The sequence below is a fragment of the Lampetra planeri genome, chromosome 24 (genome assembly GCF_965212315.1).
Source record: "Lampetra planeri chromosome 24, kcLamPlan1.2.h2, whole genome shotgun sequence".
Lineage (NCBI taxonomy): Eukaryota > Metazoa > Chordata > Hyperoartia > Petromyzontiformes > Petromyzontidae > Lampetra > Lampetra planeri.
In genome coordinates, this window is record NC_136130.1 from 11,729,245 (window position 1) to 11,744,773 (window position 15,529).

General features: G+C 49.2%; 1 protein-coding gene across 5 annotated transcripts in view; it reads right to left on the bottom strand.

Moving 5' to 3' along the window:
• Positions 1 to 2,131: 2,131 nt before the first annotated feature.
• The window catches only part of LOC144726803 (interleukin-6 receptor subunit beta-like), a 93,803-nt gene continuing 80,405 nt past the window's right edge, over positions 2,132 to 15,529 (bottom strand). For all 5 annotated transcript variants that reach the window (XM_078605713.1, XM_078605714.1, XM_078605710.1 and 2 more), the window contains 2 exons: positions 14,974 to 15,043; positions 2,132 to 14,508 (listed from right to left, as the gene is read on the bottom strand). In XM_078605713.1, coding sequence (XP_078461839.1) covers positions 13,564 to 14,508; positions 14,974 to 15,043 — 1,015 coding nt within the window. In that variant the 3' untranslated portion in view covers positions 2,132 to 13,563. The remainder of the gene's footprint in view (positions 14,509 to 14,973; positions 15,044 to 15,529) is intronic.

Sequence of the window (15,529 nt, forward strand, 5' to 3'; positions counted from 1 at the left end):
TTGGGGGGGGCAGAGCTTTGTGACGTCATATTAGAGGGGGGGTCTGACTTTTTGTGACGCCGCGTGACGAGGGGGGGGGGGGGTCAAAAATCGTCCAAAATCGCGTGACATCATTTATGGACGGCCCTTTAGATCGCCGTGCCAGGCTAGACGAAGCGTCTGAAGCAAGAATCGTCTGAACCAGCGTGGCGTCGTTGACACCCAGGCTGGAGTCGCCCGTGTCCCCGCGTGCCTCGCCGCGTCCCAGCCGTGGGAGTGAGACACCTCCTGCCACCTGGACAGCCGCTCCGGGCTTCTGGTCACGAGGGCGCTCACGCCGCCCGCGCCGCCCGCGCCGTGGCCCGGCTCGTGCTCGGCTCGTGCCCGGCTCGTGCTCGGCACCTCGCGGTGCGCCAAGAGCTGCGCGTGGTGCTCGGGACGCGTGGCCACGGGGCGCACGTGGGGCGCCTTCGACGCCGATTCCAGCCGATGGAGCGGAGCGAGTTGGCACTCTCGCCACGCTGCCGTGGCCCAGCCAAACGCCGCTGCTTTGTGGACACTGGGGCCTTAGCATTTAATGGGCTTTCCTGAAACTTCAGCTGCTAATTGTCCACTTATTCCCTCCCGGGGGACGGGCTCTTTAAGAATTGGGCTCTGCGCGTCTGGGATTCTAACGGCTGAAGCCGCTCCCCTTTCAAGGTGCCGTTGAGTGAACTTCACCAAAATAAAATGAAGCAAACCTCTTTTGTTGTTGTTCCAGATATAGCTTCAAGATCGCTTTCTCCAGTGCACGAGGGAGCTCTAACTGATAATTCTGCAACTCGGGTGCATGTGGTGCCCGTGCTCTACACGTGGCTGTGTTTCTTTGTGACGCGTGCATCTTTGTGTGGGAGTATTTGTTGATGGTTAAATCGGTGTGTGCGTGTGCGCGCGCGCACATTTATTGTAAGTGTGTATTTAAAGTTGTGATTAGTTAAACACTCATCTGTCACTTGAGTGGCTCTATTTGAGTAAATGAGGTATAATTACGCAACGTTGGGGTTGTCATTAGCGAATCCACAGCTTGCTGCTCGCCACAAATGAACATCCAACATGGTTGTGTTTACTGAACCAGGCAGTGCATTACAGCCTCCAGGCGCGTGGCATATGCAGGAGGTCGTGGGTTCGATCCCTGACGACGCCTGCTGCTGCTGCTGTGTATGTGGAGTTCGCGTGTCCCTCTCCCGTGGTCGCGTGAGCTTCTCTCTCCGGGTCCTCTGCTTTTTCCCCTCCACGCTCGGAGTCAAGGTCACGCGTTTTGAACGCATTTGGCTGCGATGCATTTTACAAGCGACAAGCCACTTCGTTGCGCTATCGTCTCTAGTCAGGACGCTTCTGATAAAGAGCTCCATAGCTCAGTGGGTCTTGTCTTGTGAAATGGAAAGTTTAGTTGAATGTAAGCTTTGCGAGGATCTCATTTAAGGAAGAGACTGTGTACTCCTATAGCAACAAAAAAACCCGAAAAATCACAACCCTTCATCATGAACCTGTGGTGGAAATTCCACATTGCTGGGGCAGGAGTGGGTATTGAGTGTTGTTGTTTTTAACACCTAGGCTTTCGCGACCACTATTCATAATAAATGTTTTTAGGTTAGATCGCGTTCTATGGGAACCTCATTTGCCAGTAAAAATATGATAATTGGTTTTTTACCCTTCTATCTGGCAACAAAACTGTCAGTTTTGTTGCCAGATAGAAGGGTAAAAAACCAATTATCATTAGATCGCGTTGTTTATAAATGTGTCGCAACCCTCCACCACCCGACACGGCCAATCAGTAAAAAGTGTCACGTTGACAAAAGACAAAATAGTTCACTACTTTAGCCCACCGGTGTGTTGAAGAGTGAATCCACAACATTTACAATCTGAGTAGTCGGGTGGTGGGTTGCGACACATTTATAAATAACGCGATCTCACCCAAAAACCTTCGAGTTGTTTTTGTGTGTGCACCTCTGCCAACGCAGCTGCAACATCACCAAATACTTTTTAATATATACATTTAGGGTGATCCAAATCTCAGCTTTTTTCAGTTATTAAATTAATCCCATTTCATAAAGAAATACTACACAATTATGAAAAATGTTGGAATCAAACATGAAAGACCACGCCTGTAAACTGTAGTGGGCATCACATTTATTGACTAATACAGAACACACAACTCCACTATACTGAGGTAAAAACCATTACACAATGCACTGTACACAATACTATACGGTTTAAACACATAAAGAAAATGGTTCCGTAAAATACATCTCTATTATTTACTGTACTGTATAATCAAATCAGCCACATCGCATGTGCCTTAAGCCTGTGTGCATGCGGCACAATGTAGCAACGTAGCATTCTTCCACCCATCAAATCCCGACGTTTGCTCATAGGCGTCTCTGTACAAAGCGGAGACGTATTTCTCCCGTGGCGCAATCCCTGCGGTGACCGCCCCTCTCAAGGGATGTCACTCCCCTCGCAATCACCACAACGGAAGTGTCATCTGTGCAGGTGAGAGCCTCCCTCTAAGATCCTGGCTTCTAAGCCCACCCCCAACACCCGAGTCCTCTCCCCATCCCCCGTGGCAGAGCTACATCGGGTTGAGGGCATTGGCCATGCTTAGTGGTTATTGTTTTCCCTTTGCGTGTGGTCACGAGGACTGCAAAATCATTTTGCTTCATATGTTGGCAATGGTTGGCTGCTCACAGCTCAAACACTGCATTTGAGTGAACAAGAAAATTCAAATAGCGAAGATTGTTGGGCTAGCAGGGGAGACAGGATGGCAGTAATTTAAAGTACGTTTGAAACTGTCTTAAAATGGGAGGTTGTCCCAATGAATAGATCAATAAAGGAATGGGGATCAGTGATATGCTCCGTGGAACCAGTCACTGCCAGTGTGATCACACCAACCATGATCATAATGTTGTGCATGAGTTGTAATTTCGGCCGAAGCAGAAGATGTTGAGTGCAAACTTCCGTGTGGCCTCAGTGCTTGCAGCTGGCTTAAGGATGTCAAATCCACGATTATTATAATGGAAGAGCCGAATTATACAAACTTTTAAGTTGGCTGCAAAACTTGTTTTTCTTAATTCTTCTCACAACAGCCTTCGATCTGTGCGAGAACAGAGACACTTTTTTTTAATTAACTTATTTGAAAGTTAGCTTTAAGGGCCAGGACTTTTTAGGCCCCGGTGTTTGTTTAAAATGGAGGCGTTTAGTGCCATCGAGCAAATGAGAAATGCAACGCGTTTACTTGAATCCCTCACAAATCACACCAACCGGCAAATATAAATCCTCAAACTTTTAAAACGTTAAGGTGTCCTCCTAAAATAGTTTGTCTTTTGCCACTTTTGGCTGAATGTGGAAATCGACAATACTATAAATGTCTCCCCCATCTACCACCATAAGCATTTTAGTGTGAGCCTGTGCGTGAGAGCGTGAGACTTGCTTTGGCAAGAATGACACTTATCGACCCCTTCCCCTGCGAAGCCTTCCTTTAATTAGAGGTTCACTTCCAACCTCCTAGGACCTCCTTGCACATTGTTTTCTTAAGGTGGTTGAAGGCTTCACGGTGTGTGCTCGACCCCACCCCGAAACCCTCGGACGATTGAGTCCCTAGACAAACATGTGGATATAATTAAATGCCATTCTCTGTCACGCCTTGAGGTTAACACGTTCTGACTTTAAATAAATATACAGGTGGAAACAAAGCAGACGCTTAGCACAAGTTACATCACATGCAGTGATCCCACAGTTTACAATGCGCTATACACTTTAGGGTACACACATCGTGTCTAGAATCTTGCGAAGGTCATGAGAAATTCAAGCAATTTTAGGGGAATTGTTACGAGCCATAGTAGCTGCCAAAATATATGCAACCTCCATTGCTGCTCCTGATTGTGGGAAATTGGGTTGGTAACTTCCAATGTCGATTACCGACAGAGGCCACGTGATCACCCGAGGTTGTGTCCCTGTACGGACCAACCATTGTTCATCAAACACGTTTCAATAAACGTTGCTTCCATCGGCTCTACTAATCTCCGACGCTCTATGCCACTGCTGTAACAAGTTTGCCAGCCTCAATCGCTGGTCCTCACCTGCCGAGTGGCAGACACGCGAGGTGCCATGTGGCGGCTGTCAGGCTGATGATCACCGAGCCCGCACGAGTTCACATTCCAAGGAGGCCTCCAGGACCTTTCTCCCACAAGGGGGCTGCTATTTATGAATACTGCTATGCGGTGTCTCCGTGCATCACCACAGCAAGGGTGACATTGTCCTCAGAGGTGCAGAACCTTTCTCAGAAGTTCTCAAAACGCGTGCCCTCACCTTTGCGTGTATACCACATATACACATGCATATATATATAACACGTTCTCTATGTGCTTACATGTTTGTACGTGTGTTTATATAGCGTACTATACAGGCAGGATTGGTAACGGAAATGAGAGTGAGATATCCGTGCTATCTAGCGCTAGACTTGACAGTCCACTTGTGGTGACACTGCCTCATCTGTTTCACGATCCGTACGGATGGATAATCGCAAAGATGTTAATGGTGGCTAAATTATCAAACAAAATACTGTAAACTGTACAATAACATGCCTGAAACCGCATTTTAAACATGGACCAATGATTTTTTTCATAACTATGACCTAATAATAGGTAGTGTAAGTTTTATTTAATTATTTACGTCATTATTAACCATATAATAATATATCCTTGACATTGGAAACGTAAAAGCTCTCCTTTTGTGAGAAGGATAACACCGTTACTTTTGCACAAACAGTTTCCTCTGGCGATGCTTTTGCTGTGCCACGTCTCGGCCTCGGCGACTGGCGAACGTAACGCGGCCGTTTCACGCTCAAGGGCCTCATCGGCGAGCCACAGCTTTACCAACTTAACCAACAACTCAAAATTGGATGTCGTTGGGACGATCCAACACCAAGAACATAGAGAGCGACCCAACGTTTTGTTTGAAATTAGTCTGGCATATTCGCGTGCACATTCTGTATTGTAAATTACCTGAACGATTGGAAATTGTTACTCCGGAGTAAAATTGCATATTGCCAACGAAGTAGAATGTGGAATTGGTGAAGTATTTTATTGGTGATTTGACGTCGTGTTAAGTGTGCGCCAGGGGTTCTCATCGGTAAGAGTGCCGAACCGATTGCACAATTGGCAATGGAAAATACTGTGATCTTAAAGGTCTTTCGGTTAAAAAGCCCTAAAATCTTCCAAGAGATGCGTTGCTAATCACTGGATATATAGCACAGTATATAGAGTATAGATAACGACTTCATCGTAATATACCGCACGTACGTTGGAATGACCACTCTAAAAACCTCATACTCTATGTACACGCGTGGCAGTAGATGGCGAGGTGATTGGGGCCTCTAGGCCTCGGGGTTGAAAGTGGCGGTCGTAGCCAAGAGGGCCCTTCGCCCACCGTGGCTCCACCGTGGCTCCAGGGAAGGTGGCTCGCATGCTCGCGAGGTCCGGGTAACGAGTGAATGGATGGGGGAGCGGACTCCCACCGACGCTAAGTAGTAGTAACGCCACGGAACAACTTTCGCGGAGACATCGGCAACGGATGGGACATGATCACCCCGAAGAGTCCAGGACTCCTGGCCAAAAAGTTCGTGGACACCAGCTGCCTCCGTAAGGGGGCTGGATGGGAATAAGATGGCATTGTTCATGTTACTCAGCCTAGGGCTATGGAACACTTTTGCCCGTTGATATGATCAGCTCCATAGTAATCCTATATCAGGGCAACGAGTATAGAATCTGTAACTGAAATGTGCAGCCTAAAGACAAAAATAACTCTGACCCTGTGGGTAGGAGGGCCCGGTTCACGCAGCCTGTGTTGTTAGTTTGGTGCTGCTGGCAACACTTCAACGTGTGTGGATCATTCGTCGCAAGGACGGACGCCTCCGAAAGCAGCAGCAGCTCGAGACGAGCGACCGATGAGAGAATCCCCAATAAAGACGTCGTCAACGCAGCCCGGGGTGCCTTTGATCACCGCCTCCTGAAGTTTAGAAATAGCGGCCTGTTTACCCCTTTCCTATTACACGTGCGATCAGTTTAAATATACGATCGCTTTGAAGCTGGCAAATCTTCAGAAATTTACCGCCGAGTGCTGTCGGCCGCCTGTCTGTGAACCGGGCTTCGCACGCAACCAGTTGCTTCACAATCGATGCTCGTCCGCACGTTGCAAGAATTTACATCTGCAATCCGATTCCACAGGTCAAAGGTTGATTTGTTTTTAATTAGCATTTTAAATTTGTGAACATAAATCACACCCCCCCCCCTTCCCACCCCCCCCAAAAAGGCCTTCGCTTCACGTCCCCGTTCTCGGCGTCGCATTGCTTGCTGTGTGGTTTTTTGTAAGTTGTAGCGGAAATTCTGGGACCTAGCCATCAAACACGGGGGGGGGGGGGGGGGAACTCGGCACTGCGTGACCACGATGGGAGGAAGATGGACACACCAGAGGGGAACACGTGGTGGTGGTGGTGGCGGTGGTGGCGGTGGTGGTGCAAGATACGGGCGGCACCGCATCGCGTGGCGCTTTGGGATAAGCTTCTGCGTTGCCGTCTGGAACGCTCTTCCTTCCGCTATTAGGAAGCCACTGAGAGCTATGGCACTTGTAAAGAAGCATCGAGATTGACAAACTAATTTATTTAGTTTAAGGTGTAGGCTTTCGCGACCAATATCCATAATAAGGTTTTGTTTGGGTTAGATCGCGTAAACCCCCCCAAACAACTGTTATGGTTAATTTCTTTAGAACTTCTTTTTTGTGTTTAGTTTGTTGTCCTTCCTCCGCACCTCCGATTAGCACGGTTGGCTACGTATGGTGCGAAAGAAGTTCAACACATACAAGACAATGTGTGACATCGTGAAATAGCAGTGATCATCGATGGGGTCTGTGTTCGCGACGCTGCACTTTAACAGGTCCCCCCACTGCGTAACGGACAATAAACATGCCAAGTCCCAGTTGCTGTGATCTGCTTCAATATTAGTTTGATTCACATTGTTTCATTTAAACGAGGTATGTGTTTGATATACGTGAACGAAGGTCAAAGCCGTTGATAGTTTTAGGGGCTTACAATTGGCTAGGCATGTAAGTGTTCAATTTTATTTAATAAGGTTAATTGTGTGTCAGGCTTAAGCAGGGGGAGAAAGCAAAGGTTGTTGCTAAGGTTTAGAGGTACAGTCTGCCCAATTAATATTGGATTCATTTACATTCATAAGCAGTGATAGTCTATCAGCATGGTGATGTATTGGCTACAGAAATCACAAACCCATACTCGACTGTGCATTAATGTTTTAGGATACACAATCACATTACACCGAATAACACGTAACATTTTACACACTCAAAGCTGCTCGTAACCACGTCAATAACATTCTCAGATTAACACGCAGGCTTTCGCGACCAATATCATCCATAATACAGGTTTTTTTGGGTTGGATCGCGCAAATATAAATGTGTCGTTAACCCGCCACCACCCGACACAGCCAATTACTGTCGTAAGGTTTGTCACGTAAACAGAACATGCCAATTCGTTACTAATACAGCACACTGGTGTGTTGGAGAGCAAATCCACAACATTTACAACACACCGGCGTGCTGTACATGTGTAGTGTAATAGCGCCGGTTGGTGGACAGACAGCACACACGCCGGTGAGGGCGTGCACGGTGTGTGGACAGAGGGAGGAACCCGTCTGGAAGCCGCTGGAACCTGTTGGCGGGTTCGAGAAGGGAGGCGCGGTCAGGGCGGGGCCAGGCCGCGCCGGGAGCATAAAAGGAGCCGAGAGCGGGGGGCTCGAGGCTGCCGGTTCTGGGAGTGGACTCGTCTCGTCGTCGCCGTCGTCTCGTCGCCGTCTTCGCTAAACGTCTCCACTGGATGTTGCGCTACGTTGGAGAGTAGTTGGCTATATCAGTCAGCGCCGTCAGTGTTAGACGGCCGGTGTTGTGTACAGGCTGAGCTGAGCTACTGTGGAGAGTGTGTGGACGGGACCATGGAATTTGTTAATAAAGAAGGTGCCTCCTATAAACTCTCTCTGAATCGTTAACACTACACTAGTAAAGAATTGGCATGTTCTGTTTACGTGACAAATCTTACTAATTGGCTGTGTCGGGTAGTGGCGGGTTAAGGACACATTTATTATATAAGGGATGTCAGGGGGAAGGATTCCCACCAAAAGAAGGGGGAGTGGGACGGTGACAGGGAAAGAGGGAGGAGAAAGCGAGGAGATATAAGAGAGAGAATGGGCGGGAAGAGGGGAGATCTTGGCGGGAACGAGATTGAGAAGGCTGGGGACGAGTGTGGACTGAAGGATGGAGTAAAAGACGAACCCCCTGCAACTTTGTGTCGGCTCTCCTTTACAATTATATTTACGCGATCTAAACCAACACTCCCCCCCCCCCCATATTATGAACAATTATCAGAATTAAGCTGCACGAGTTTCTGCCCCGATGGCAGACGAATGACCACACAGGATGAACGTCTTTGAAGGCCGGGTCCCTGCAGCGACACTTTTCACTGGAGGCAGGGAACGACCCCGGCACATAACTTTGTAAAGTAATAAACAGCTCCTGTGATAACCTCTATAAGGGTCGGCCTATGTGTATCAGGACCATATCCACGACCACAAATATGAACACTGTCCTCATTTTATAATAATACAAATTTAACGACCATAACTTTTATTTATATATATCCTGGTCATATCTGTCAAAAAACACAATTAACAAGAAATCATCTCAAGGCTAAGTGAGACCACAGCAGTAAATACGGTGAACATACTGTACGCGCAACAGTACTGTACACACTGTACACGCCGCATACTGTACAGTGGCGTACTGTACGCACAGTATTACTGTACAAGTACTGTGCACACTGTACACGTGGCGTACTGTACGCGCAACGCGTTGTTGTAAAGTGCGGAAATCTGAAACTGAAAAACATTTACAGAACGATGGTGATATTAACATCTTAAAAGTTGTGGATATGAAACTGACATATTCAAATGCTGCATTTTAAGTACAACTGAAATTGAAAAAATATATAAATCTGAACTCTGTGAGAGGGTAGTGAATATGAAAACGTAATTTAATTTAAACTAGAAAAAAAGTTTAAAGTTACGAGTGAATTAAATCATTAAAACCTTAATTTTAATTCTATAATTATTATTTTTTACAATTAATTTCAGCTCTGCCATTAAAACGCCTTAATCTTGGAATCCAATAACTTTGTAGTGACAGATGAAACATTTACATTTAATATTTCATTAAATATTTAATTGACCGTGCTGTGTAAGGATTTAATTTAACTCTATCCAGCACTTATATGCATTTGGCGATGGGTCATAATCAGAAAAGGGTAAAAATCCGACAGAACCGTTTGGCCATTACGTAAAGAATGAGTTAAACAACTCCCAAGGGCTTTTGGCAGAACATAACGAGGCATACCAGAATCCAACAAATTGGTTGCCTTTGTTGGAAACGTCCACAATCTGATATTTTAGCGTAATAACCATTTGAAAAGAATACAAATGTATTTATGCGTATTATTTTTCTGTAGACGCACGAGAGCTCGTTGTGCTAATACAAATCATGGGTAGTAGCTAACTACAATAAATTCTGTCTTTTACTACTGAGACCCCAGGCATCAGTGTCCTGTAATACACAACTCTGCAAGTGTCTGCCACATCAAGTCATCACGATTAGCTACTTGACCCATCATCATCTGGATACAAGAAGCCTGGCACCAGTCGTTAACGGCACACAGAATCTTCAGGAGCAAAACTCAGCAGGAGCAGGCAATGCGTATCCAGCCACACGCCGTGACACAACCAGCACGGCTGCCATCCCTGAACTCTAACCCGCTGTTTGCGCGGCACCTGCATGTTAAACATTCACGCATGCATCAATTCCATTGCACTGGCTACACAGAGGCATTGGAGGTAACCTATGACCTCGTATTATTCTCATCAAGAAGCCAGTCAATCAGGTGTGCAGACTTTGGGGGAAACGTGACCACCCAATGGCTCCCGTAGCTGCGTTCTCCAGCTCTTGCTGTGCGAGAATTGTTACGGTGAAGCCTACATTTTCCAAAGTTATGCATGTGCTATGACCGAGATGCGCCGGCGATGAATCAAGACTACAAAGTTTGAGGAAGGGTGGGCATCACTGATGAGGATTTAAGTTTCCAAGTTCCGCATCTGACAGGAAGTTCACAGCTCCTGATCTCTCAGCTGCTGCTTTTAATCCTGACCTCTGACCTGCTTGTAGTCTCCTACTGATCATAAAATTGATACAGTTCCTCAAACTTTGTTTCTGGTGATGACTTAATTCTGATTGATTTAACTCGACATGAGCCTTCAGTGTGGGCCTCTCAATGATTAACCCCCTTTTAAAGTGAGTATCCAGTGACTGGTTTATAGCCACCAATTCGAAAAAAACGCGTTCTCACGGCTTTGGAAACTGCACGGCTAAAGTTGTACGCTGAAAACTATCGGAACGCGTATGTTTTTCCATGCCAATATTCCGATTCATAATTGACATCGAGGCGGTGGCGACGCGCACGATCCGGGCCGTGTTCTTGCGGCAAAGCCCTCCTCGGCCAAATGTCACCGGCACGCGGTCGTCGGCACGAGCGTCGAACGCGCCGACACCATTAGAGCCTCAGCTCGCCGGTAGAGGTTGCAGAGCGATGTTTAAATTGCCACATTTGGCAAAACGATCAATTGTGCATCCACGGAAATGACTGCATCCCGTGTTTTTGTGTTTCTTTACAAAAATAAAGAGTGCGACACATGTCAAAGAAATATAAACTCTTACAACAACAGTGTGACAGATGACAAATCCAATGTGGGGTCCCCCTCCCTCCCCCCCCCATGGCCTCCCTCTACGGCCACAGCTGTGGCCCTGGAGGCCTCGTGCCCAGCTCCATCTCCTCCTCGGACGCTCCTTGCTGTCCCCCACACAGCAGCCTCTGTGAAAGCAGTCGTTAACTTATTCCCTTTCGAATTAATGGGTTTAGCAGCCTCTGAGAGAGTGCGGGAGCAATGACCCAAATGTGACTCTCACACAATTGTCCACAACACCCGTAATTCTTGCCGTGTCGGCTCATCGTCGTCGCTGTCGTCACTGAATGTGCTTGTTGTTGTTGTTATGTTTGTTGTTGTTGTTTGTTGTTGCGTTCACTGTTGCCGTCACTTGTATAGCGCTTGATTTTCTTCAGGTTGGTTGCTGTTATGTTGTCGTTTGTTCAGCTGTTGTCGCGGTTGGGTGGGTTGCACTCTGCGGGGATGTGGGTTCGAGGCACGTAGCGATGTGTCGAATCGTGAAATTCAAATGACCTCTAAGGCTCATGATACCTCCGTGAAATCGTGCTTCGATGCAAAAATTATACGTCCATGCTACATTCAGGCTAACGGAACAGATGAGGCAGACAGAACATATTAGACCATACGAACGAGACTGAACGAGCAAAATAGACAATAAACACAAAATTATCATCACGTAATTACACAGTAAAATAGAGACAGTACGATCCAAGACAGTACTCATGAGAGAGGGCAATGCAAATGAGAGAACAAAATGTGACAGTACAAATGAGATGGAGCACACAGGACGGGACACCCGTGAGCACGAGACAGGAAATACAAAACGAGACGGAAGAAAGAAGAAAACATTCTTGAATGGCAGCACGATGCCGAATTTTGGACAGCTCCGCAAATGACCGCGGAGGCGAATGGCCACACGGCCAGCGATTGACTCTCGAGTGCCGTTCATCGCAAACATAACGCAAGCGCTTCGTGGCGCCAGAATGGTCACCGCTCCGTGCAGGACCTCAACACGGGGGGGGGGGGGGGGGTTCTCCGTATGCAGCGCCGCCATCCAGCGGAGACCCACCAACGCCAACCTCAGAGCAGGCGGACGGCATTTGATAGAAACTGATGCTACGAATTTAAATACAGTGTAAAATGTCTGGCGTATGCCAGGAGCGACGTACACCGTGCACGCCGGGCGGAGTTTGTATTCTTAGGTGTTTTCTGTAAAGTCACGTAGGAGTTGGGATTGAACAATCCACAGCTCTCTGGACGTCTCCACGCGTTTCTCTGCACGTCGGCTGCTCTCACAATCACCTGCAGAGCACCCTGCTGAAGCGTGCGTCTGATCGTGAATGACTCGGCGCGTCCCGTTACTCTGGCCCGGCCCCAGATCCTCTCGGACGGGGGGGGGGGGCAGTAGAGGTATCGTGTGGGTGACCACCGTGGGTGGTACAGCGCCCACCCCGTGAGCGCGGGCGAGTTTTGCTTCAGTTGGCAATCGTTACCGGCCCATGGAGAGGCTGCGGTGTGCGTAATTGCGTTGCTTTGGCCGAGTCGGAAGCCGGCTGATACCGAACTCGCTTCTGTGGGACACGCGGCACAGACTCTCGGGGCGATGACGCAGCCCGGCGGTAGCGCGCTCGCTACCTCGTGCAGAGCTTCGCGATTCGAATCTGGCAGGCAGCCCTGGTTTTTGCTGCGGGTGTATTAGCCATGACAAAAACGTTGCCCTCTGCTTCACATTAGACATTAAAGATCCCCTTACATCATTCGGAATAACTAGGCCATTGCGTGCCGGTGTCGTGGTTCACATTTGCTAAAAATAAAAAGATTGACCATTAGGATTACAGATATCAACGTAGATATCAGCGATTACAGATTTCAACTTTGCCCCCCACTGGTAATCCACTGCTGACTATGTGAAACGTAGCGCCTTCCTTCGTGATAGCCTCGCGCTATGAGAACGGCGCGAACACCAAACTTGGACGAAACGATAGGAGCCTTTACATCGAGGGGTGATTGATGTTTGGACTGAACATCTTGAGCCGGAGATCATAGGACTTGACATTGTAGGACTGACGAGTGTTGGCCCTGGGTTCATGAGTGGGAACCGAGGACTGGGGAGCTCTGGAGCGAAGAAGCTGGAGACACACGCATTCATCGTGAGAGCAGCAGCATGTTCTTGAATGAATGGTGAATTGAAAACATTTTGTCAGAAAAAAACAAAAACGGATCCAGGATTGTGAGAGTCTAAGGCGCGTACAAGCGTTGCTGTACAGAATCTGTGCAAATGACGAGGCAGTTGCGTCGCCTTGTGAAATGTTGCGTCCGTGACTGGATTTTTTGATGAGAACAATATGTTGCTTGAGTGCTTGGCTAATCCATCACAAAGAATTTGAACATTTGCCAATTGGCAATGTTTTTTGTTCCAGCTCTCGACCATACCTACAGATTGAATGAAAAACCTGTTCCTGTTTCGGTTCCATTTTCTCTGTAAAGATGACCCTTACAGCCAGTGAAAAAGCAGCTTACTGAACCTTTAGGCTCTTGGTACTTCTGCTACGGTCTCCGAGTAATGGAAAATGTGGGTCCACTGCATTTAGATCAATAAACAATCTTGGTTTTTAAAGTTCGTTGTACACTTGAACGATTAAATAAGTGTTTTACCGAGCAGCGTGGCGGCGAGCGTAGCGCACGCTCGTCGCGCGCCGGCCCTGCCGCCGTCTCACTGGGGCATGTACCCGGCCTCCGTGACGAGTTGGGGGAAGTACGCCTGCACCCTCTCGTCCGCGCCCCCCACGCTCGCCTCGTCCTGCTCTTGCCTACCGCCGCAGCCGCCGCCGCTCTTGCCTCCCAGCTTGGACCTCCCGCAGCAGCGGCACTCCCCGTCCGTGAGGCACGGCCCGGGCGGCTTCCCAACGAACGAGCGCAGCAACACGGAGGCGTCCGTGAAGCCGCCGCCGCTGTTGCCGCCGCCGCCGTCGTCGTCGTCGTCGCCGTCGTTACCGTCGTCGTCTCCCGCGGCGTCGAGCGAACGCGACGCGACCCCCCCGTCGCCGCCCACGCGCTCGCCGCGCTCCTCCCGCCCCGAGCGGCCGGGGCAGCCCTGCTCCTGGCGACGGTCGCGGTAGGAGACCTGCGAGTAGGGCTCGGCGTGGGCGCCGTGTGGGGCCGGCAGGAGGCACGGCTCCTCGCCGTCGGAGCACGACCACGTGTGGGCGCGCGGGCACGCGGCGCCCGGCGCCGGGAAGGGGCGCCCGCCCTCGTCCAGGCGCTGGTGCGAGCGCGAGCGCGAGGCCGCGCTCTCGCCCTCCTCCTCTTCCTCCTCCTCCTCTTCCCCCGAGCCGTCCCTTGGGCCCTCGCGCCGTCGCGACGACGGCGGCGGCGGCAATAGCGCGTCCACGTTGGCCACGCTGGTGGCGTTGCTGCTGCAGCACGTGTCGGACTCGTCGCTCGTGTGGCGGTCGGGCGAGGACGGGCGGCTGCTGCCGATGCCGCTGGTCTCCCCGCCGAGCGAGCGCGTGTCCGCGCCGGTCGGCCCGCCAGTCACTCCGACGCCCTTGCAGCTGCCGCGGAGCAGCTGAGGAGACTCGGACTCCACCACCTCCACGGACGACACCACCGTCTCCAGGTCGCTCGCCGACGACTGGCGGTGGCCACCCTGCGACTGCTGGGAAAGGCGGATGTCAGGGTCATGGGGTCAATCGGCTGGAGCCAGCGACGTTGCTGAACATTGAGAGAAGTTGCCTCTTTGGCCGTTGTCGATTAGAGTGTAACACATGTCACACTGCGGCCTTGCTCTCATTACCTGTAGATTTAAAATGAGAATTTTTAAGAATATTGAGTCCACGAAAATATTGTTTTCAAATTAAACATATTCGCACAAATTTATGTCAAGTAGAACTAACTTTATACGATTGGGAAGCCCCATCAGAGACACATTTTTAAACACTGGATCAACACAAGGCAATTAATAGGCTGGATAACTCCAGTGCAAATGATATGGAGATTTAAAAACATATCCACTCTCTGCATATTTGCCAATTAAAATTTCCTAACTGGCCAATCAATGCATAAAATACTGCAAATGGTAAATTATGTTCTGTAGGTGTAGGCAATAGATTGCTATAGTTACCTGCTGTTGCATGAGGTCTCTGAGCACACGAGATTTCCTGAAGTCTGGGTAGTAAAGGTGTTCCTTGATCCTGTGGGGAGACAACGCAGCCTCAGTCAATGCCTTTACAGAAATGCAGAATGAGTAAGTCACGGCTAACGCCTTCTTCTCAAATTCACATTCCACAACTCGCTCTCGACTGAGAGCGAGCGGCTCGCTCGGCCAGAAGGTCGCGAGGTCAAATCCGCATTGGGGGTTGCCTCAGCCCATCAACCGTCCACGTCCGATGAAAGGAGTAACCACTTCACCATCACAACCGACCGGCAGCCTAACCATGCCAAGCCGGCGCCACCCAAGCACATGGCCTGCTTCTAATTGGCCGTGTGGCTCACTTTGCTGAAGGAAGTTAATCGTTTTGAGCCGGGCTGTGCTCTAAACGAGTCGTCGTCAGAGAATGGTCAGTGGTGTTGCTCTCTGAGGTCAACTTCACGGTTATATTTTGGTAATAAATAAAACATGGGGTACGATTACGAATGTAGGTTTAGCTTGGGTTGGTGTTACCTAACCAACGCGTACG